The sequence below is a fragment of the Malania oleifera genome, chromosome 12, assembly GCF_029873635.1.
Source record: "Malania oleifera isolate guangnan ecotype guangnan chromosome 12, ASM2987363v1, whole genome shotgun sequence".
Lineage (NCBI taxonomy): Eukaryota > Viridiplantae > Streptophyta > Magnoliopsida > Santalales > Ximeniaceae > Malania > Malania oleifera.
Genome location: NC_080428.1, coordinates 85861450 through 85885959, shown reverse-complemented (window position 1 = coordinate 85885959; position 24510 = coordinate 85861450). Strand labels below are relative to the sequence as shown.

The following is a 24510-nucleotide window of genomic DNA, read 5'->3' as shown; positions in this document are numbered from 1 at the left end:
AATGCGACCTGATTCAACCAGAACCCACATTTATTCAGCTTGACATACAATTTCCTCTCTCGCAGAATCTGTAGCACCAACCTTATATGGTTTTCATGCTCTTTTGGACTCCTCAAGTATACCAAAATATCGTCAATGAACACCACTACAAACTGGTCTAAGTACTCATGGAAAACCTTGTTCATCAGATCTGTGAACACTAACGGAGCATTTGCCAACCCAAAAGGCATGACTGAGAACTTGTAGTAGCCGTATCTGGTTCGAAAAGCAGTCTTCACAACATCCTCAAATCTAACTATCACGCCCTGAACCCGGAAATGGGATGCAGGGGTGAAAAATATAATCTAACCTGTCCCTGTACCATACAAAACAACCAAAGATACAGGACAAAGGATGAGGGTCCAACCCCATGGGGTTTCTAGGCACTCAAAACTCATCCAAACACAATCATATACGTTGCAGAAAAAGGTAATTTTCCATATATATATGCAGTACCATACCAGAGTTTATACAAGAGGAAAAAGAGGCTCTAATACACAACGTACAACCGGGTGCCCAACACATCCCAAAAAGGCAACCCACCAAAATACAGTCCTAGCACTTACCCAAACGCTAACCGCAGTACACCAGCCACTACGCTCCCTACACCAGAATGTTAGTTTCGGTTACTCAAAGGACCTGTAAAAATGTACGTACAGTAGGGGTGAGACACTACTCAGTAAGGAAGAACACAAGTTATATCGGTGTTTGGCATTTGAGTGTTATCATGATACAACATACACACAGTTAAATGCAGTCTAGTATTAATTTCACAACAGTGCCTACAAGCACACACACACACACACGTGATCAGAAATCTCAGTGTCATCACATCCATCGGCTCGAAGTTGGCCCGTGACATACGTCATTGGCTCGTAGCCAACCCGCGAACACAGCGCCATTGGCACATGGCTAGTCCCTGACTCCCATGGCATTGTACCGACGCTAACTGGTGGATCCACACCCTTCGGCCTGATCTGTCGAAATAGACTCAGACCCTCAGATATAGTGCCAGACCTCTGCCAATCTATGGCCAACAATTTCATACACCATCGGATATAGAGTCGGACACTCTCAGTACCTGGAACAATTCGGAACCGCGTTCCTACTAGCATTTCAACAAATCACACACACATGCATGCTCATATAACCAAACAAACCACACCTATTTGGTAATCTAAAATCATGATTTTTCAAACATATGCAGTTTAAAACAAGTCAAGGCACGACCATCCCAATAACGCAGTATAAATCAACATATACGCTCGATTTTCAACAAAACTAGGGATGCAGCTCATCGCTCCCTTTTTCCCAAAACTGTAATTATGAAAAACCCATAGTTTTACCCCGTTAGATCCCCCCAAATGAGTATCCAAACACACACAGGATAGTGAACCGTAGTTCTACTGAGTTCAATTTAAAAAATAACCGATATAAACACAGTTCCCCTTATCTTTTCCCCGAATGACAAATCCTGAACTCCATAGCCCCTAAACAGCGAACCGAGTTCCAAAACCTACAAATCACAGTATATAATATACTCACAAGACTGTTCTCTACCAAACTACCGGATCAGAATTGAAAATCGAGCTTTACCTCGATTTTTCGCCAAAACCCAAAAATCTTTGAAACGGGATTCCAATCCATATAACTTGTAGAGAATCCTTCCACGATTCTCGTGGTAACTTTAGATTCACAATTCTCGCGATGAACGACGCATAAATCTAGAGAGAGGAAGTGTAGGGAGAGTTCGAGAGAGAGTTCGAGAGAGAGAGAGAGAGATTTGAGTTTTCTTAACTTTGAAGTAATGAAATTTCTATTTATAGCCCCTTTGACCCGGGCAAGCTCGTCGACGAGACAGTGGATTCGTCGATAAATCCTGATATCACCGGTTCCCGAAAATCCTGGTTTCTCCTTGTCGACGAGCCTCTGAACTTCGTTGACGAGAGATGCATAGTCTTCATCGACGAACTCTGGCTTCGTCGACGAAGCCTGTCCAAATTCCAATTTTATCCCTCTTTTATTTATTTAAACCTATTTATTACGGTTCGGGTTCTTACAATCTCCCCTCCTTACAAAAATTTCGTCCTCAAAATTTACCATCTCTCATTCAGAAACTCAAATAACTGAACACATACACACGAAATACCAAGAAGAAACTGGCGACTACTACAAGGCAACCCTATCATATACATGCACATATATACCCTCATTTATGGTAGAGGAATACCGTAGTTATATATACAACCGTCTCAGGAGTTCACAATACACACACTCCCGACGACTAACCACCTATCCCAACCCAAAGTAGGATAACATACAAATGCTCAAAACGTCTTATGTAGAAAAAATCTTGAAACAATTTTATATGGATAAATCTTATCCATTAAGCTCCCCAATGGTTGTTCGTTCACTTGATGTGAAAAAAGATCTTTTTTTGTCCTCAAGAAGATGATGAAGAAATCCTTGATCTTGAAGTACCCTATCTTAGTGCAATTGGAGCACTCTTGTATCTTGCAAATTGCATTAGACCAGATATAGCTTTTATGGTAAATTTGCTGGCAAGGTTTAATTTTACACCAACTTAGAGACATTGAAATGGAGTAAAACATGTTATTTGTTATCTCCACGACACATTTAATATAGGTTTGTTTTACTTAAAGGGAGTAAAGTCTGTGTTGAAAGGATATGCTGATGCTGGATATCTTTCTGATCCTCATAAAACTCGATCACAAACAGGCTATATCTTTACATGTGGTGATACTGCTATCCAATGATGATTTGTAAAGTAAACGATCACTGTCATCTTTTCAAACCATTCATAAATATTGACAGTTCACGAAGCAAGTCGTGAATGTGTATGGTTAAGAACTATAATCCAACACATTAAAGGGATAAGTGGATTATCACTGGAGAATGACAAACCAACAATATTGTATGAGGACAATGTAGCATGTATTGCACAAATCAAAAGTGGGTACATAAAAGGTGATAGAATTAAACATATTTCACCAAAGTTCTCTTATACTCATGAACTTCTGAAGAAAGGAGATGTTGATATTTGTAAAATTCGGTCAAATGATAGTTCAGCAGATCTATTCACAAAAGTATTGCCAACTTCAATTTTTAAAAAACATGTACCTAATATTGGAATGTGACAACTTAAAAATATTTTTTAATTGATTGTATATTTTAGGAGAAGTATGAATATTGTACTATTTTTCCTTTGTTAAGATTTTATCCCATAGGGTTTTTTTTAGTGAAAGTTTTAACGAGACATATTCATAATGTATAATCATCTAAGGGGAAGTGTTGTAAAACGTATATATTATACATGTGGATGACTATCTTGAGAATAAGGTTTAACTTTTGATATGTTCACAAAATAGTTCATTATGAAGTTTACCATTGGGATGCTAATATAATTTTTACCGATATAAGGACATGTTTTACAACAAAAATGTTCAGCGGCATCTAGTTTATAAAAAATAAGATAATTTATTTACTTTAATTTTTATATAATTCTCTCTTTATTTATAGGAACCATCATAATTTATAAGTGAAAATGAGATAAATTAAAAGGCACCCCCCGCGCGGGGATATCTTGAACGGAAAACCCTTCCAAACAACCAATGCAGTGGAATTTCTATATTTTTGTAGGGATTTTTTCTAATAAATATTTTGACTTTGAATCTATATTTTGCGGTGAGCGAAACGCTCTCTCTGTGACAGTTAATCGTAGCTCGTAGATCTTTCAAGTTTCAAAGATTCGGGGCCCAACTCATAAGCTCCTCGAGCCATAACCAGGCCCGTCGCCCAACCCAGGCCAGCACAGCTGTGCTCCTTCGAATCACCAGCCGCTGCGCAGCTGTCCCCCGACATCCACCGCCAGCCCTTTCAAGCATTTCACTGCCGCCAGTCCTGCTGTCTGCCATTGCGTTGCTTCGAGTTTGAGCCTGAAAGTAGGATGATTTTCATTATCACTATTATTATTGTTGTTGTTGCAATTCGCCAATTCCTGTGAACTATTGAACTATTGAAATGCCCTAATTTCGTTATATTGAGCTTTAGTATTGCTTAGGAGAGTCATCTTCTTCTTTTGTTGGTGAAATGTCGCCGCACGCACATCTATGTTCCTATTGAAGAAGATGAGTATAACTGTGTAATTTCTTTAATTTAAAATTTTAATTTTACGCAGAATATTATTGATTGTCCAACTGAGTACACATATGAACACAAATTTTCTCTTCTACAGACCTTTGTTTTTACCTGTAAATCCGTATGTTAAACGTCCACATTTTTTATTTGAGTTTGTTCAGTAAATTGGCCTGCCTTTTAGGGGGGGGAAAAAAAAAACTGCTGGCTGCTATGGTATTTAAATAGGTGAATAACAACTGAGTTGATTTCTAGGACAAGATTGCCACAAGGCTAGAGAGATGGCTGGTGGTGGTGCATTTTGGGGAACGAGACTGATGGAGATTGTAAAGAAGCACGACTCAGGAGGCCTGGTTTGGAAGAGAATAAAGCTTACTACCACCAGAAAAGCCAATGCCAAGAAGCGACTTCTCAGAGTTTGGCAGGTCTCTCTTTCTTTCATATTTCTTTCTCTGTGCAAAGAGTGCTGGTTTTATAGTGGCAATTTCTTATCGTAGATCTTAGATTTTCTTTGCTCTAATTGTTCTTATGCTCCTGTAAATGCGGCCGAACTTAATATTGTGTGACTTGTTCATAGATTTGAATTCTTGTTTAACCTGCTGTGAACTAGGTTTACCGACACAACCTAATTTGAGATTTGTTTTAATTGATTAATACTTTTAGGCTTTTATAAGTCTGGTTCTGGACCAACAATACAATAAAGCGTCGTCACTCCCCTGCATGTGGAAAGATAAATAAATAATCAATAACACTCAATACGGGGAATACGACAAATGTTAACAAATTGATGATAAAAATGAGCAACAAGATTAGACTCCAAAACCTCTTGAAAGCAATGCATTGATACTATGTCGAGTCACTGCTTTACTTAAAAGCTTCAACTATTAGGTTATGCACCAACCATGAATATCTAGCCTTAGCAGTATTTTGACCCATGTGACCAGCAATATGCGATATAAGTGCAGTGTTTATTGGGATGCACTTTTTGTGCTGATTTGGTTTGTTACATTAAGACATTGGGATGTTTTACCAACTAAATGAATGCTACCATGGGGATTATTTTGGTCTTAACCAGTTTATACTTACTGGTTTAGTCAAGGGGACTTTGTTGCATTTTTCTATTTCTTGTACTTGGTTTATGCTTGCTGTTTGCTAATATCTTACTTATGCATGAATGTAATCCTTGGTGCACCAGGCAGATGGCCAACAAGTAGCTCTCTCTATACTAGGCTTACAAAAAATTAACTTCTTATAGGTGATAATTCTGAGGTAGTTGTTTGTTTGTGTACATGTATTGTCTCGAAGAAGGAACTCTCACTCATTTTTTGATATTTAATCCAGAGAACCTGGTAGCGTTTAGATTTCAACATTCAAGTGTTTAAGTTGGAATTTGGATTGTCTTGAATATTAAATTACTGGTTTGCTACTTCTCTAGCTAAAATTTTATCTCCCAGGACTTTGACATGAGCATTCACCTCCTCTCCCCTCCTCTCTCTCTCTCTCTCTCCACACAAACAAGATCTTGGTTTTTTTTTTTTTAAGCTAATGTTGCTCTCTCTCAAAGAATGTGAAGTGAAATATGAATAGGCTGGACTGAGTATTACCTGTGAATATGTGATGCGATGGATTTGCCTTTGATACTATATAGGTAGTAAATGCATGCATGGCTGTGCATTTCTTGTATTTGGAGGTGATTTTTCTCTCTCTCTCTCTCTCTCTCCCCCCCCCCCCCCTCTTAGGGGTGGCTGGGTGGGTGGATGGGTTGTCACTTGTTGAGAAGCAGGATTATATTTGAGTCAAGCTAACACACCTCGATGCTTGAATTGGACTGAACAATATAATACAAGACTCAAAACTTGATGGGCCTGCATTTCCTGAATTCAAACTTATCTCAATGATACATTTTCAAAACTTGAGCTACACTCAATTATCTAGGAGTCAAAGTCAAGTTCAAGTGTGAGACCTTTTATGATGTTATTAGTCATTTTTTTATCATATAAAATCACATATTTCTCAAACTAACAATGAAAAATACTAAGATACAACAACAATAACAACCAAGTCTTAAGTCCCACTAGGTGGGGTTGGCTGCATTTTTCTTTTGGCCAATGTGTATGATCTTGGGCAATATCCTTTGACAAATAGAGGGCTGTTAAATCCTTTCTTGCCATCTCATTCTATGTTATTCTGGGTTGTTACCTCTCCTATTGCCGCCAACATTAACTTGCTCACTCCTCTTGGTGCATAATTTGGCCTACATCGGTGGCCAAACCCCCTCCCCCCCCCCCCAACGCACACACATCTTTTGATTGTTGTCTTCCACAAGTACTATGCCTAGCTACGAATATGTTCATGTCTAAATTTGTCTTTAGAGTTATACCACTCATCCACCTTAGCATTCTCTTTTCAGAGCCTTTTACTTTTTGATATGTTGTTTCTTAGTTGCAGTTAGGGGATATGTTCGACATTGTTTAAATTGGTGGAAAAGGATTCATGGAGCCAAACTTGAGACTTGGTTGGTTGTTGTTGGTTTTTCTTAGTTCCCTAGCATTGTGATCCATGTAATATAGCTGGTCTTATAGCTTTCCTAGAGAACTGTCCTTTTAATTTTATGGGTATTCTATGATCATATAGAGATCTAACAAGTTTTATGCATTTATCTAACACAACCCTCCTCCTTTGCTTGGGATCGGGACCAGCTGTGTGTGGAAAGAATTAAGACAACAAGTGCATTGTAGTCAGATTTAAATTACACTAAGACTATGGTAAAAATAGACAAACAAAGAGCAAATTGAAAATTTGAGCAGATAAATGGGCTCCCTAGATCTTGAAGTTTGTTGTCTTTTTTGTGTCTCTGTTCCCCTTTTCATTGGCTGGCCTTCTTAGTTCTGTAGTTCGCAGATTTGTTAACATGCAGAGATTTGACATATCAATTTTTGGGGATAAAGAAAAATCTGGTATTGGTATTCATACATAAAAAATTCCCATAAATGCGATTTCTGTATCCAGGCTAGTACATCAGAGAAACACAGGTTGGTCTCTGATTTAGTCTCTACGCTGTGAATTTCCCAAAGTTGCTGATTATCTGATATTCATAAACACAAAGTCTCTCAAGTACTGAAGACAGAAGGGGTCTCTATTTACTCTTAAACAGAGCAGCCCACTCATAACTGTATAAAATGATTTGTTGGCAAACAGTATACTTTGTGATTTGGTATTTTGACTGGCAGATCAATTTGTCATTTGCACACAATAAAGCAAATTCTAACACAAACCATTGAACCTAACACCTCATTTGGTATTGAAAGCATAATCAGAGAAGGAATCTTGGACTTCTTGAGAAAAATAACTTGCTGGCTTTCCCATTCTTTGTCATTTTTTAATGAAAAAAAATATAAACACAGAAGCAGACTTGATCTTCCCACAATCAAAATCTGGTTCAAACATTTAAATGTAAACGCATTAGCTTATGTTGAAAGCAGAGTACTACTTATAGCATTCAATTTCTGTTTTAATATGCGGAGATAGTTCATTTTCTAGATCATATGCATATAATTTTTCTGGTATTATGATTCTATCTGCAGTGTTTTTATCTGCTTGCCAATCCTTCATAATGTTTTTGGAATCATCAAGGGTGGCAAATTAGTACTCAGTGTTCAGTTAACCATTAAAAGCTATATAAAATTCTGAAAGAACCTTTAAAAAACTTTATAGAATTCATATGGTTCATTTCTACCTTGGGCCTCAGGATTTGCAGATGTTGTAGAATTGTTTAGTAGTGAGGAAGCAGCAAACACTAAGCTAAACCCTCTGAATGTGAGGAAATAGGCCAAGGGCCAAGGACAAAAGGAAGAGGGTATATGCATTATAGGCAGCAATGCTTCTATAATCTGCTTCTATATAATTGAAGCATTATCTTGATATCGCGCGTGTGTATCCCATTATCTAAATTTCTTTAATGCTTCTAATAGTTGCAGGAATTAGAACAATGAACAAGTGAAAAAAAAAAAAAAACAATTGCAAACTATAGTGATGCTCCCTCCAAATACTTATATGAAAAAATTTAAAGCATTGGGATGATCTTTTATGGTGTATGTTTTAAATATTTTTGAAGATTTCATTTTCATTTCAGTGAAATTAGAGATTTGCCATGCTTAGCAGTTCTCTCTGTCTCTCTTGTGAAAAGACTCCTAATTTCTAAACCCCAGTCCTGGGCTGGGCATCTGTAGTTATCTGAGACCTGCAACAGTTCGAAGAATGGATCCGGTGCCTTCTCGTCTACTCCTCGGCTGTAGTTGCAGAGATAGAGATACTTACAGATGGCAATTCAATCAAATTTGTATATAACTAAGAAGTTTTCTATCTAGTTCCATGAACTTTTGTATTTAGTTCCATGGCATGTTACTGTGCTATCAGCTCCTTCTCTATCTCCTCCCTCTGTATGTTCTAGTTAACAGTCGAAGCATATATGCAGATTTTCCCCGAAGAAGTTAAAAGATTCACTGGTCACTTGGCCACTGCAGCTAAAGGAACAGAAATTGCAAACAAAATAATCAATGAATAATATATATATATATATATATAGAGAGAGAGAGAGAGAGAGAGAGAGAGAGAGAGAACCTTGTTAGATCACTTGTGGACGATGCAAATTGAGATCCTTGAATGGGTTGTGTGGGAGGTCAGAAACCCGCAACCAAAATTGGGAAGATTTGAGAGGTACAAAGGAGAGAGGGTGATGGGGATCAGCATGCCCTACTGTCACGGGCTAAGCTTGTTCAGGGCATTATGCTTGCCTATGACCGCTTATCTCGTGTGTTTGGGATGGGTTTCCATCATGTAAATACTAGTGTAGGGTTATTTTCTAGTATTTCTTTCATTGTAAGCCAAATAAGGCAGTATGACTCCTCGGTCACTTTGATGTTTCCTAGTGCTAGAGTGAGAATGGCCTAGAAAGCTCTTTAGGGGAGGGTGAGTGTTCATCAATCATTGTAAAACTCACTAGTAATTGTCAACGTGCTTAGCCTACTTGCCTCCCTCGCTAAGTACAACATGTCAACGGAGGATTTGTTAATGAATTACGTTTGCTTCAATATTTACTGCTTGGTTGCCACGACTTTCATGAATTGATTATTATTTCCGCTGCTATCTGATTGAATGTTAATGAAAGTGCTTCGTGGATGAATGTTGGTAAACAAAAGGCTGGCTAGTTAAGCAAGAGTGCTTTAGCTAGCGCCGCATGGCCCTTCACAACGGTGTGAAAAAGGCGGACCGTGACATTTGGTATCAGAGCCCAAGTCGGTGACACTTGGTGAGAGCCCAAGGTTGAGTTGCTACGTGAATTCGATTGCCTTCGTTGTTGGGTTTGGAAAGCTTTGGTAAGTGACCATGGCACCAAACAATGCTGAGAGGATCAGCGTGCTGGAAGCACAGGTTGAAGAGTCAACCAACACTATGGCCGCGGAGGTGGCCCAGATGAGAGAACTTTTGATGAAGTGAGGGGATCACAAAAACATCAAGCAGGTTTGATAGGCGACATGTCAGAGGACTTTCGCCACACTGTGGAAACTTTGCAAGCCCGGATGGCAGATCTGGATGCAAAGGTAAATGTGATGGTTCTTGCTATGGGGAACTCCAACACTCCGGGAGTTAGCAAGACCAAGGTGCCAGAACCCAGGACGTATGGGGGTGCCCGAGATGCCAAGGAGTTAGAGAACTTCTTGTTTGATGTGGAGCAGTACTTTCGCGTTGTGAGGATGGCCTCAGAACAGGCAAAGGTGGATACTGCAACCATGTACTTGGTTGGTGATGCCAAACTGTGGTGGCGTACCAAGTACAGAGAAATTGAAAATGGAAACTGTGTGATTGATAGTTGGGCAGACTTGAGGAGAGAGCTCAAGGCCCAATTCTTTCCTGAGAACGTTGAGTATAATGCAAGGAGAAAACTGAGAGATCTCAAGCATACGGGGTCAATCAGTGACTATGTGAAACAATTTTCTGCTTTAATGTTGGATATTCGGGATATGTCGGAGAAGGACAAGTTGTTCTATTTTCTAGAGGGGATGAAACCGTGGGCAAGAACTGAACTTCATAGACAAAGGGTTCAAGACTTGTCAACTGCACAAGCGGCTGCAGAACGCTTGATAGACTACGCTGGTGATGAGACCACTTCGTCCAAACGGTTTGGTGGAGAGGGAAACGGTGGAAAGTCTTTCAAGAATGGCAAACCCAAGAGTGGGGGAGCCGACTCTAAATCATCAACCTCACAGGAAGCTTCGTCGTCTCAAGGGTTCAACACACCCAATGGAAAGGGGAAGAGTAAAATTGAGTGTTTCTTGTGTCGGGGTCCTCATAGAGTTTTTGAGTGCCCTCACAAAGCATCACTTAATGCCTTACAGGCTTCTATTGTAGAACAGGCAGCGGAAGACGATGGGAAAGAGGACGATGCCCCAAGGGTGGGTTCAGTGCGGTTGGTGAACGCATTGGAAAAGCAGGCAAAAACACCGAAAGTTACACGAGCAAAAGGGTTAATGTTTGTGGACTTAAGGATAAATGGGAAGAGTACTCGCGCTATGGTGGATACGGGAGCTACTCATAATTTTGTTTCGCAGTTGGAAGCAGGAACACTCAACTTATCCTTAGAGAAGGATACAGGACGCGTGAAAGCAGTTAACTCTGTAGCCCAGCCTACTCTGGGAGTAGCCAAGCAAGTGGTTATAAAGCTTGGACAGTGGGAAGGTCATGCGAATTTCACAGCGGTGCCATTGGATGACTATCCAGTCATTCTAGGAATGGAGTTCCTAATGGGGACGAGGGCAGTGCTGATGCCTTCGGCTGGTTCCCTGTGTCTGATGGGAGATCACTCGTGCATGGTGCAAGTCGTTGCAACGAAAGGAGACGAAGGGAAGTCCCTTTCAGCCATACAACTCAATGAAGGATTGGGTCAGGGTGAGCAGACACGTCTAGCCACGGTGGTGGTAGACAAAGAAGTAGGCCAAGAGCTGGAGCCTACGACCATCCAAGCGGTGTTGGATGAAGATAAGGAGGTGTTGCCGGATAAGCTGCCTCAAAATTTGCTTTCACGACGGACTGTGGAGCAAGAGATCGAGTTGTTATCAGGAGTGAAACCACCTGCTAAAAGGCCATGTTGGATTGCGCCTAGAGAGATAGTAGAGTTGGGGAAGCAACTTGATGAAGTGGAAGCGGGATGTGTTCGCCCTTCCAAAACACCGTTGGGAGCATCGGTGTCGTTTCAGAGGAAACATAAAGAGCATCTACGAAAGGTGTTCGATAGGCTGAAGGGAAACAGTCTGAATATGAAGAAGGAGAATTTCTCTTTCGCTCAGCGGAGCAACAAATTCCTTGGTCAAGTCGTTGAACAAGGTCGTATCCGGAGGGGTATGGAGAAGGTAAGGATGATTCAAGAACGGAAGATCCCCACAACAGTGAAGGAGTTGCGTTCCTTTCTTGGCCTTACTGGATTCTACAGGAAGTTCGTTAAGGGGTATTCGCGGAGAATGACTCCAATGACAGGACTACTGGGGAGGTATTATTGGCCGCACACACGGGATGATGTGGTTGATTATACCAAAACTTGTCTCACTTGCCAACAAGACAAGGGGGAGCGGAAGAAGTATGGTACCTTCATAGCCGCACCAAAGTACTGTTCGGCAGAGGGGACGACACAATTGTTCCTTGTGACTATTGTGAGATATTGGGGTGTTCCCCAAGTTATTATTTGTGACCAAGATTTAATGTTCACTGACAACTTCTTAACAGAGTTTTTCAGGAAATTCAGGTCACACCTTGACATCTCTTCGAGTTATCATCGACAGACAGACGAACAGATGAAGAGATTCAGAGAGCTGCTAGATGAGTACTTGTGCCATTTTGTCAACGACAACCAGAAGAATGGCGTGCAACTACTTGATGTGGCTCCATTCTGTGGCAACGCCCAAAGGCGCTCAACTACCAACAAGAGCCCTATTGAGCTTGTTACAGACCAGCTGCCGCTGTTACCTCACACAGTGGGCGAGCCGTACAGACGAAAGAGTCCCAGGGCGTACATCTTCACCAGTGAAGGAGGACAAAATGTAGAGTTTGCCCAAGCCTATCTGGAGAAAGCTTCTAAGCAGATGAAGAAGTGGGCAGATCAGCAGAGAAAACCGCAATTTCATGTCAATTGCCTCAAGCCATTCAACGCCAACACCAACGACTTGAGCAGAAGTCAGTCAAACAGCGCAGAGTTGAAGACAGTGCAACCTGACAGACATGATGTTGAAGAAATCCTTGCAGGCAGAAAGTTCATATCCTCAAGGAAGAAGCGGCAGAAGTTCCTAGTGAAGTGGAAGCGCCTTGATGACAAAGAAATCAGCTGGATTTCTACGGAAGATTTGAAGCCATTCGTGGACAAAGTTGAAGTGTACCTATCGCCAAAAGTCTACGAGGCCGTCGACCGCATAAGTGGGGGAGAATGTCACGGGTTAAGCTTGTTCAGGGCATTATGCTTGCCTATGACCGCTTATCTCGTGTGTTTGGGATGGGTTTCCATCATGTAAATACTAGTGTAGGGTTATTTTCTAGTATTTCTTTCATTGTAAGCCAAATAAGGCAGTATGACTCCTCGGTCACTTTGATGTTTCCTAGTGCTAGAGTGAGAATGGCCTAGAAAGCTCTTTAGGGGAGGGTGAGTGTTCATCAATCATTGTAAAACTCACTAGCAATTGTCAACGTGCTTAGCCTACTTGCCTCCCTCGCTAAGTACAACATGTCAACGGAGGATTTGTTAATGAATTACGTTTGCTTCAATATTTACTGCTTGGTTGCCACGGCTTTCATGAATTGATTATTATTTCCGCTGCTATCTGATTAAATGTTAATGAAAGTGCTTCGTGGATGAATGTTGGTAAACAAAAGGCTGGCTAGTTAAGCAAGAGTGCTTTAGCTAGCGCCGCACGGCCCTTCACAACGGTGTGAAAAAGGCGGACCGTGACACCTACCTATGTCATTTTCAGATGCTGTGACATGTGGACGGCCTCCCAATGTCCACATTTCCTTTGTTGATATGCTGACACGCGGACGACCCCCTGATGTCCACATTTCCTTTGCCGACATGATGACACATGGACGACTTCCTGATGGCCATATCGGTTCATAATTGTTTGTAGATTTTGAATGGATTATTTGAAGACTTGTTTTGAAGACTTTTTAGTGTGAGAAAGACCTGAGTAGAAATGCCGTTGCAAGTTCGAGTTCAAGACCCATGTGGGCCCTACACGGCTCCATTGGGCCCACACGAATTGGGCATCCCTTTGACTTTTGTTTGTATTTAATTTGTAAACATGCAAGACAACTTGCTTGCATGTGTATGTTAGGAAATTGTGTGAGTATGTCTAGTGAGTTGGAGTGTCAGTAAGTTGTGCTTAGTATTTATTGTGTTTAGAAAGTTGGAGCATTTATTTTGTTAGTAACTTGTAAGAGTAATTAATGTGTCTAGTAAGTTGCTGTCTTTATTATTTGTGTCTCCCATGCTTGTGTGGGAATTGTTAGTTGTTTAATGTCTTTGCGCCCCCATGTTAGCTAAGCTTATTAATGCTTTGCCCCCCCATGCTAGCTATATATATACCCCTTCATTGTAAGAACTAGGTAGAGAGAAAAGTATTGATATTGAAAGGTTTTTCCTTTGTGAAGCTTGTTAAATTTTGTCCAATCCTTGTGATTGTGTAGTGAGAGGCTACGTCGTTCTCCTTGGAGATTAGGTGGTGAGAGACCACTATTCTATCCAGCAACTCCATCCTTCTCCCACTTTCACGACTTCCCTCCATCACCCACACTGCCACCACCAAGTTACACCCAATGCCAACAATCCACCATTCCATTGCAGCATACATATTACATTTCAAAGTTTGCACGAAGGACTTCAGGAGAGTTCTATCTTGTGTAGAATATCGTCAAGTCAACCATCATTTTGATTGGTAAATTCCGCATTCATTTGGATCATTACATACTTACAGCAGTTCCACTTCCCCTCCATTACATTGTTGCGTTTGTCTCAGTGTTTTAAAGCTTGTTCCAAGGAATTTTCTGGCATGGTCTAAGACTTGTGTTGAACAACGTCAAGTCATCCAAACAATTCTCTTGGTAATCTCAGCACTTATTTGAACCCTTATTTTATATTGTAAGCCTTTGCTGGAAATCTAAAATTCCTTATTTAATAAGCACATTTGAGCCATAAGATTACAATATTGATACTTGCTGGCTTTAAATCAATTCTGGGAATATTATTGTGCTAACAATAGAACTTAAATTCTTGAAATTTTGAATAACATATTTGTTGCATATAACTTGATTTAAAGTGTATTGAGTGTATGTGCTTGTGTGAGGGTTGAAATTGTAGGACTAGGCAACCCTCTCCCGTCCTACATCATCTTGGTATCAGAGACTAGGTTAGAGCCTAGGTTTAGTTAGGCTGAACCCTCAAAGTCTCATTCCCTTAGCTCGCAGGATTTTAGTTTCAGCCTGAAACAGCCGCAGGATTTTGCCCAGAACAGCCCACCTATATTCTGAATTTTGGATATTTGGAACTTAGTTTGGTTAGGTTTACACTTGACCCTACTTTGTGTGACCAAACATCATTCCAAGGGCTTCCCTAGTGTGTCTGAATCCTTCCCCAACCCCTAGGATGTCTACTCAAGTCAGGAATCCTTACTGAGGTCGTAGGATTAATGATGAAAGAGAACCACCTATGCCTCATAGAGAAAGACCTCCTCTCCTTCCACAAAGGCAAGTGAATTGTCAAGATGACTTTGCTAAGAGACCCCCATGTCATGAGCCCTATGCCCAAAATTGGAATGATGAGGACTATGAGGTTGATTTCACATTAGGAGACCTTACCATAGGGACCGTTGTGATCCTTACAAGGATGTAATGAGGATAGAAGCCCCCACCTATGATGGGAAGATGGATCCTAAAGTCTTCCAAGACTGGTTGACTGGGATGGATTCCGATTTTGATTGGTGTAAGATGACTGACCCTTATTCGGTTAAGTTTGCAAAAATGAAGTTAACGGGGCAAGCCAAGCTCCATTGGATGAATGTCGAGAAGCAGGAAGCAAGGTTAGATCATAGACCCATTGAGCATTGGGATCTAATGAAGGATAGGTTAAGGGAGAAGTATGAACCCCTTAGTTATAGAGAGCACCTTATAGATCAGTTTTACAGCTTGTGTCAAGGTAGTGTGACTGTTTCAGAATACATGAGTCAATTTGATGAGTTGTGTATAAGATGTGATGTCTATGAGACTGTTAGTCAACAAATCTCCCGATTCCACCTAGGATTAAAGCCTGAACTGAGGAGAAAACTGTTCCCTCATCACATTGAGTCCTTTGAGCAGGCCTATAATTTAGCTTATGACTTTGCGCAAATGACTAAAGGGCCTATGGGAAAACGGTTTGATACCTCTTCAAATGAGTCATACTCTTGAAAGAAACAGAGTTATGACAAGTCTTGACCAGCGCAATTAGGTCAAGTTACCTTCCGAGGGAGCAATTCCACAGTCCAACAATCTATGGACAAAGGAAAAGCACCCATGACTGGATCCTCTCACCAGAGTTTTGGCAGTGCAGTGTACTTACAGGTGCCGTAAACAAGGACACTTTTCCGAACAATGTCCCACTAGGAACTTGGCGCTTGATAAGGAAGATGGTGAGAAAAAGAAGAAGGAAAAGAAAGAAATTAGTGGAGAATCCTTGACTATCATAAGTGAAAATCAATTGGAACAGGAGAGTCAAGATACTCAGGTAGTGAATGAGGTTGTTACTAAGGAGATTGAAACATCCCTTCTTGAGCATGACACAACACTGGAAGTATCCCCTATACTTTCCAAGTTTGAGAATGTCATTCTTGAACCACCTAGTGAGTTTCCTCCCGTGAGAAAAATTCCACATGTCACGGATCTTGTTCCTAGTTCATCTTTGCCTCATTTATCATATCATAGAGTGAACCCGATAGAACATGAGATGTTGATGAAACAAGTGAATGAAATGAGGGAACATGACTCTATTCAAGATACCATAAGTCTATGTGCCTGCCCTACTCTCCTTATTCCCAAGAAAGATGACACTTGGGGGATGTGCATCAATGATAGAGCAGCCAACAAGATTGTCATTGAGAATATGTTTCTCAAAACCATTGTTTCCAATGAAGATGTACAACTCATAGGTTACTTCTTGAAAGCCTTGAGGACCATATTAGGCACCCAACCTAAATGCTGCTTATCACCCACAAACCAATTGGCAAGTTGAAGTAGTGAATAGGACCACATGCCTTAGCCCATTTCAGGTTATCACAGGATATAGTCCTAGGAAGCCTGTAGATCTTATTCCACTACCACTTAAGTTTAGAGTGAGTGAGCCGACTGGTGTTTTTGTAAAGCATATACACAATCTACACTCTGAAATAAGAATGAAGATTAATTTGAATTTTGAACATCATAAGTCTCGTGCTGATATACATTGCATGTTGAAAGAATTTTCAAAGGGTGATATGGTTATAGTCCGTATTCTCGTCCTGAGTAGATTCCGGTAGGAAAGGTGAGGAAGTTACATGCTAACAAAATGGATCATTTCAAAATTTTAAAGAAAACTGGTTCGAATGCTTACATGCTTAATATTCCTGTTGATTTTAGCTTAAGCAATGTTTTTAATGTTGAAAATCTAACCCCATTTCTTGTAGCATCTTCTTTTGTAGAACCTTCAAATTCTAACCCTGCAGGTGACCCCACTCCATTTCCCACTCCTCTTGAACCTAGAAAACCAAAATTGCCTTTGCTTCTACCCCTACCCATGCTTAAGAACCTTGATGTAATCTTGGATGACAAGACAAAGTTCACACAAGCAGGATCATACCAAAAGGTACTTGGTCAAGTGGAGAGGTGAGTTGTAGAGACCCGAACCCGTAAAATAAGAAAAGGTTAAAGAGGGGATTTTTGGAGGCTTCGTTGACGAAGTCCAGGTTCTCGTTGACGAAGGCCCTTCTATGCTTCGTCGACGAAATTCAGAGCCTCGTTGACAAAGAGATCTCGACCGACATAAAGAAAATATAAGACTAGGGTTTGTCAACGAGAGCAGAGGTTCGTTGACGAAGAGCCTTTTGTGGTTCGTCGACGAAGAACCAATTCGTCGACGAGTTGGACCGGGTCAAGGGTCTATAAATAAGATATTTTGTTTGTTTCTTCATTAAGAAAGCAAAATTCTCTCTCTCTGGAACCAACGTAAACTCTCTCTCTCTCTCTCTCTCTCTTCGATCGTTTGCCGTTCGTTGGCTGTTTCAACGATCGGAAGATACTGCGATGATCAGGGAGCGAATATCTACTAGTCTAGGGTAGCAGATTCTAGATTTCGGGAAAAAGCTAGGATTGAATTTTCTAGCTTCTCAGGTTGTTTTCAGGATAAAGGTAAGAGGATCTGTTTACATAAGTTATTTTAGAAAACTAAATCGGTAGAACTGTAGCTTATGTTTATATGTACGATATGACTGTTTATTTAGAAAATTCTACCGGGTAAAATTGTCGGTTTTATGGTTTTGGTAAAAACTAGGGTTTTGGCGTATGATTTCCAAATTTCTCAAAACTTATTTATTTGCTTTGAACTTAAGTAGGAGATGCTTGAAATCCTTGTTTTCCATATTAAATGATATTTTAGGAGCCATATACTATGTATAACATATTTTGACCAAATGAGTGTTGCATGTGATATGAAATGGTATTATACCGAAATGAAAAGTATGTTTATGAAATATGGGAGCTGGAGTTCCAAATGATTATCAAGAAATGCAGAAAAGAGATGTCGGTTAGATACCGAACACTATGTATGTAAGGGTTAAACCGAGAGGGTGTGTATCGGCTTATACCACAGAAAGAATAAATGTATGAAAGAAAGTATGAATGAAAGAATGAAAGTATGAAAAATGAATGAATGAGATTGTGAAAGATACTGGAATTGCATAGATGATTTATGAAATGAAAACAGGTTAATATGCTTTTATTATAAATTGTATATATAATGTTGGAACTGCCTTGGACAACTTGTTAGTAAGAAAGCCTTAAAAAGCTTATTATTATCAGAGAGCCTTAAAAAGCTCATTATCAGTAAGCGCGGTACCGTTGCTAGAACAAAGAGATACAGTGCAACCACATGCTAGATTGGAGTGTGGGTATCTAGTAGTCGGTTTGGTACGAAGGGCCACTGGTTGTTCACGGACCACGGTAGTGATGGCCAAATCGGACTGGAGAATATGATGCCTGACGAGCTTATAATAACTAGGTCTAGATTAGAGCTTTATGACGCACAACTAGAGTATAGGATGAGGATAAGATTTCGAGTTTTGCGTTGTAGACCTGGGGACAGGAATGCATTGACAGACTTTTGTGTTTTTCTGGATCAATCGACGGTTTAGAAAATCACAGCAATCTATTGACGGTTTCGTTTCCAAGTGGAGGGGCGGAACTTGAGTTAGAATGAGAATGTTGAGTTATCAGAGTACGTCAGTATTAGGAATGCTAATTTAGGGAAATGAGTTTTATAGTATTGTAGTATTAGCCAACATGTAGGTTATTAAGTTTCTAAACAATCTTCTCGATTGCTTCTTCAGGATGGAGTTCTGGGATAATACTGCCAGCATTGGAGGCAGTAGTAGTGAGGGAGCTGGCCATGAGGCTGGCAGTGACTCCACGGTTGTACTACGGGACTTTGCGCAGCAGTTTATGGCTAAGGTGGTGCGAACAAATAGGTGACAGGACCGTCCCACAGTTGAGCTGGGATGCTCCATCGATCAGTTCACCTGACTGAAGCCTCCTGCCTTTGTAGGAAATGCAGACCCGATCCGAGCAGAGAATTGGGTTTGGGAGATCGAGAAGATGCTGGATGTCTTGAACTGCACGGAGAAGCAACGAGTTGCCTTTGCAATGTTCAAGTTGACAGGCGAGGCAGAGAGATGGTGGGAATCAGTAAAGATGCTGGAGGAGTATCGACCGATACCAGTGGCGATGACATGGGGCCGTTTCAGGGAGATATTCTTTGAGCGGTACTTCCCAGCCACGGTCAGGAATGCAAAGATGGAGGAATTTATGAGTCTGACGCAGGGACAGTTGACAGTTCAGCAGTACACTGCTAGAATCCAGGAGCTATCACGATTTGCTCCATTTGTGGTACCAGATGAGGTAATGAAGGCCTGGAAGTTTCAGAGGAGTCTGAAGAAGGAGATTCGGAAGCAGACGACAATCTTGCAGTTGCAGAACTTTGCTACTTTGGTAGACAAAGCCACTGTAGCAGAGGAGAGCTTGCAAGAGGACGCAGAGGTCCAGATTCCGAAGAAGAGGCCAGCGCCTCCTAGTTCTTATTTAGGCATGAGGTAGGGCGCTTGGAAGAAATATGGCGGTGGTGAAGGTCAGCGGCAAGAGGTCGGGGGTGGTACATCTCAGGGTACCACGTCCTTATCAGGTTGCCCTTCTTGTGGCAAACCTCATTTAGGGAAGTGTTTGCTGGGTTTAGGGGTTTGCTATCGGTGTGGCAAACTAGGACATATGGCACGCTATGCAGCACGTCGGGTGGTAACGCACCCCCATAGCAGCCATATAGAGGAGGTGCTTAGGCGCAGCGTGGTGGTTATCAGAGGGGTACAGCCCAGGCAAGGGTGTATTCCCTAACTCTGGGCGACGCAGAGAACACTAGGGTGTAGTCACAGGTATTATTTACATGCTTTTGAATAACGCTGTCATATTATTTGATTCAAAAGCGATGCATTCCTTTATTTCCCGTGAATTCGTCAAACTATGTGGCTTAGATGTGCAGTAGTTAGATGATGATTTAGCAGTGGCTACACCGTTAGGGTCGGTGGTCGTCTGTAATAAGGTGACTCGGGATTTCCCAGTAGAGATTCAGGGGAGAGTTTTACTAGTCGGCCTTATTATGTTTGATATGCATGACTTCGATATTATTCTGGGTATGGACTGGCTATCGGCTAGTTATGCCAGTATCGATTGCCACTGGAGAGAGGTAGTATTCAGGTCTCCCGGGGAGCAGGAATTCAAGTTCATAGGGTTGTGTGTGCGTTCTGCACCACGGATCCTCTCAGCTATCTAGGCTAGTAGATTACTCTGGGAGGGATACCAAGAGTACTTGGCGTGTGTGAAAGAAACGCCGAAAGAAGAACTTAAGCTGGACGTGATCCCTGTAGTAAGCGAGTTCCCAGATGTGTTTCCAGAGGACTTGCCGGGATTACCTCCAGATCGCGAGTTGGAGTTTGCTATAGAGTTGATTCTAGGTATGGTGTTGATCTCAAAAGCTCCGTATCGTATGACTCCAGTAGAACTGAGGGAGTTGAAGGAGCAGTTACAGGAGCTACTAGATAAGGGATACATCCGACCGAGTGTTTCACCTTGGGGAGCACCGGTACTGTTTGTAAATAAGAAGGATGAGTCGATGAGGATGTGCATCGACTATAGAGAGATTAACAAGGTGACAGTAAAGAATAGACCCGCTACCCAGAATTGATGATCTGTTTGACCAGCTACAGGGCACACAGATCTTCTTTAAGATCGATTTGCGATCTAGGTATCACCAGCTGAAGTTCAAAGCAGAGGACGTACCAAAGACAACTTTTCAAATTCGGTATGACCATTACGAATTCTTGGTTATGCCATTCGGTTTGACGAATGCATCTGCAACATTTATGAATTTGATGGACAGGGTGTTTCACGAATATTTAGACCAGTTCATCGTGGTATTCATAGATGACATCCTAGTTTATTCTAGGATTCCTGCAGAACACGAGTTGCATCTGAAGCTAGTACTGCAAGTACTCAGAGAGTAGAAGCTATTTGCTAAATTGAAGAAATGCAAATTATGGCTAGAACAGGTTGCATTTCTAGGGCATGTAGTGTCCAAGGAAGGGATATTAGTGGACCCTAGCAAAGTAGAGGTGGTAGTGGGTTGGGCGAGACCGAGGAACGTACATGAGGTTCGTAGTTTTTTGGGTCTGGCCGGGTATTATTGTCGGTTCGTCGAGGGCTTTTCTAAACTGTCAGGTCCTCATATGTGGCTTATGAGGAAGAATAACAAATTTGAGTGGACTGAGGAATGTGATCAAAGTTTTCAGGAGCTGAAGCAGCGTTTAGTTACTGCTCCAGTACTAACCATTTCGTCAGGGGTCGACGATTATGTGATTTACAGCGACGCATCCCAGAAGGGACTTGGGTGTGTCTTGATGCAACGGGGTAAGGTTATTGCTTATGCTTCTCGTCAACTCAAAGAGTATGAGAAGAATTATTCTACGTATGATTTGGAACTAGCAGCTGTCGTTTTTGCACTAAAGATCTGGCGGCACTACCTATACTGTGAAAGGTGCGAGATCTTTACGGATCACAAGAGCCTCAAATACTTCTTTACCCAGAAGGAGTTGAACATGAGACAATGCAAATGACTTGAATTGATTAAAGACTACGACTGTACCATTAGTTACCACTCGAGAAAAGCTAACGTGGTAGCTGATGCTTTGAGTCGGAAGTTAGTAGATGCGTCGGTTTCCACAGTTGTTATGCAACATCAGGTCATGATGGATCTAGAGAGGTTGGGAGTGGAGCTAGTGGACAAGGATCCACAAGCGTTCATTGCCAGCTTAGTTGTTCAGCCTGCTTTGCAGGAAGGGATCAGAGCTGGTCAGAGGGAAGACACAGAGTTGATAGAGGTTATGGAAGGAGTTCAGAATGGCTTAAAACCGGATTTCAATATCTCAGGTGATGGGATATTGAGATTCCATAGCAGGGTTTGCGTACCAAATGACGCTGAGATTAAGCGGGTCATTCTAGAGGAGGCACATCGTTCGCTCTACACTGTGCATCCAGGGAGTACGAAGATGTACAAAGATTTGAGGGAATTTTTTTGGTGGTCTAACATGAAAAGAGAGATCGCCCGTTTCGTAGAGCAGTGTCTGACATGTTAGCAGGTTAAGGTAGAGCACCAGAGACCAGTAGGACCACTTCAGCCACTTGACATTCCCAAGTGGAAGTGGGAGCATATCTCGATGGATTTTGTGTCGGGGTTACCTGCAGCGGTACATGGGCAGAATGCTATATGGGTTGTAGTAGATTGACTGATGAAGACTGCACATTTTATTCCCATCAGAGTCAGCTATTCTCTGAATAGGCTGGCAGAGCTATATGTGCAGGAGATTGTACGACTCCACGGCATCCCATTTTCTATCGTTTCGGTCGAGACCCACTTTTTACTTCTCGTTTCTAGAAGAGTTTATAGGATGCCTTGGGATTGTAGCTCACATTCAGTACATCATTTCACCCACAGAAGGATGGACAATCTGAGAGGACTATTAAGACTTTAGAGGATATGCTGCGGGCATGTGTACTGGATTTTGGAGACAGTTGGATACGGTATTTACCGCTCGTGGAGTTTGCGTATAATAACAACTACCAAGCCAGTATAGAAATGGCACCATATGAGACATTGTATGGTCGTCGGTGTCGATTTCCGTTGTACTAGGATGAGGTAGGCGAGCGGCAGATACTAGGACCGGAACTGATTCAGCATACCTCCTCAAAGGTCGAGCTGATTAGGGAGAGGATCTGAGCAGCATAGAGTTGGCAGAAGAGTTATGCAGATACTCGCTGATGAGAACTAGAGTTTGAAGTAAGAGATATGATATTCTTGAATATCACTCCAATGAAGGGAGTAATGAGGTTTGGGAAGAAGGGGAAGTTAAGCCCTCGGTATATTGGGCCATTTGAAATCTTGGAAAGGATAGGCCCGGTTGCTTATCGAGTGGCGTTGCTTCTAGCGCTATCCAGAGTTCATGACGTGTTTCACGTATCAGTGCTGAGGAAGTACGTGTCGGACCCTTCGCACGTACTAAGTTATGAACCTCTGGGGATCGGTGATGCCTTAGCATACGAGGAGGTACCCGTTTAGATTTTGGATTAGAAGGTACAAAAGGTACGCAGTAAGGAGATATCATTAGTGAAAGTACTATGGCGTAATCACGCAATAGAGGAAGTTTCGTGGGAGTTAAGAGTCAGAGTTACGTCAGAAGTATCCTCAGTTATTCAGAGATGGTTAGTACAAGATAGGTAAGCAGAATGGTATGTAAGTAAGCACGTATGTAGGTTTAGTAGAGTAGGTTGTGCAGGTTTATAGTATGTATGGTCCCCGGGAGAATTTTGTATGAATATCGTAATCTCCCGGGACATTATGATGTAACCACGGTATTCTTTCGCCATAAGTGAGGGTAGGTAATAAAATTGGGCCAGAACTGCTATGTGGGTGACTCCCGACTTTTCTGTAAGCTGAGTTGTAAGATTAGAGTATGCTTGGTAATGGTTAGCGAATTTTGAGGATGAAATTCTTATAAGGAGGAGAGATTGTAAAGACCCAAACCCGTAAAATAAGAAAAGGGTAAAAAGGGAAATTTTGGAGGCTTCGTTGACGAAGTCTAGGTTCTCATCGACGAAATTCAGAGCCCCGTCGACGATGAGATCCTGACCGACATAAAAAATATCAGACTATGGTTTGTCGACGAGAGAAGAGGTTCGTCTCCCATGCTTGTGTGGTAATTGTTAGTTGTTTAATGTTTTTGCCCCCCATGCTAGCTAAGTGTTGCGAACCCCCAGACTAGACTCAACTAAGGGGCCGTGCGGCACTCGTCAAGGCTCTCCCCAACAGGGTTAGCCAATACTCACCTGTTCAAACCTTCAAACGTGAGAATCACATAAGTCTCGGCAACCACTCATAATCATGAAATATCAATATAGACACTGATGGATCAGGAAGGAAAGAGGCATTCAAGTTCAATAATAAAATAGAGACTACTTATTTTGTTCAAGTGAGAGAACACCATACAAGCCATAACACAAGTAATTTGATATTCATTTACAAATCCCTAGAGAATACATGTAAAGTCATCTCTCTCCCCCATTAAATCCCCATTACATTGTCACCCCCTAACACTAAGCTTATTAATGCTTTGTCCCCCCATGCTAGCTATAAATATACCCCTTCACTGTAAGAACTAGGTAGAGAGAAAAGTATTGATATTGAAAGATTTTTCCTTTTGTGAAGTTTGTTAAGCTTTGTCCAATCCTTGTGATTGTGTAGTGAGAGGCTACGTCGTTCTCCTCGGAGATCAGGTGGTGAGAGACCACTATTCTATCCAGCGACTCCCTCCCTATCCCACTTTCATGACTTCCCTCCATCACCCACACGGCCACCACCAAGTTACACCCAAGGCCAACAATCCACCATTCCATTGCAGCATA

The 24510-nt window shown here is 41.6% G+C and overlaps 1 protein-coding gene across 1 annotated transcript in view; it reads left to right on the top strand.

Moving 5' to 3' along the window:
- Positions 1-3602: 3602 nt before the first annotated feature.
- Positions 3603-24510, top strand: part of LOC131144830 (uncharacterized) — a 39203-nt gene continuing 18295 nt past the window's right edge. The window contains exons 1-2 of the mRNA XM_058093717.1: positions 3603-4001; positions 4450-4619. Of these exons, the coding sequence (XP_057949700.1) occupies positions 4476-4619 (144 nt within the window). The 5' untranslated portion in view covers positions 3603-4001; positions 4450-4475. The remainder of the gene's footprint in view (positions 4002-4449; positions 4620-24510) is intronic.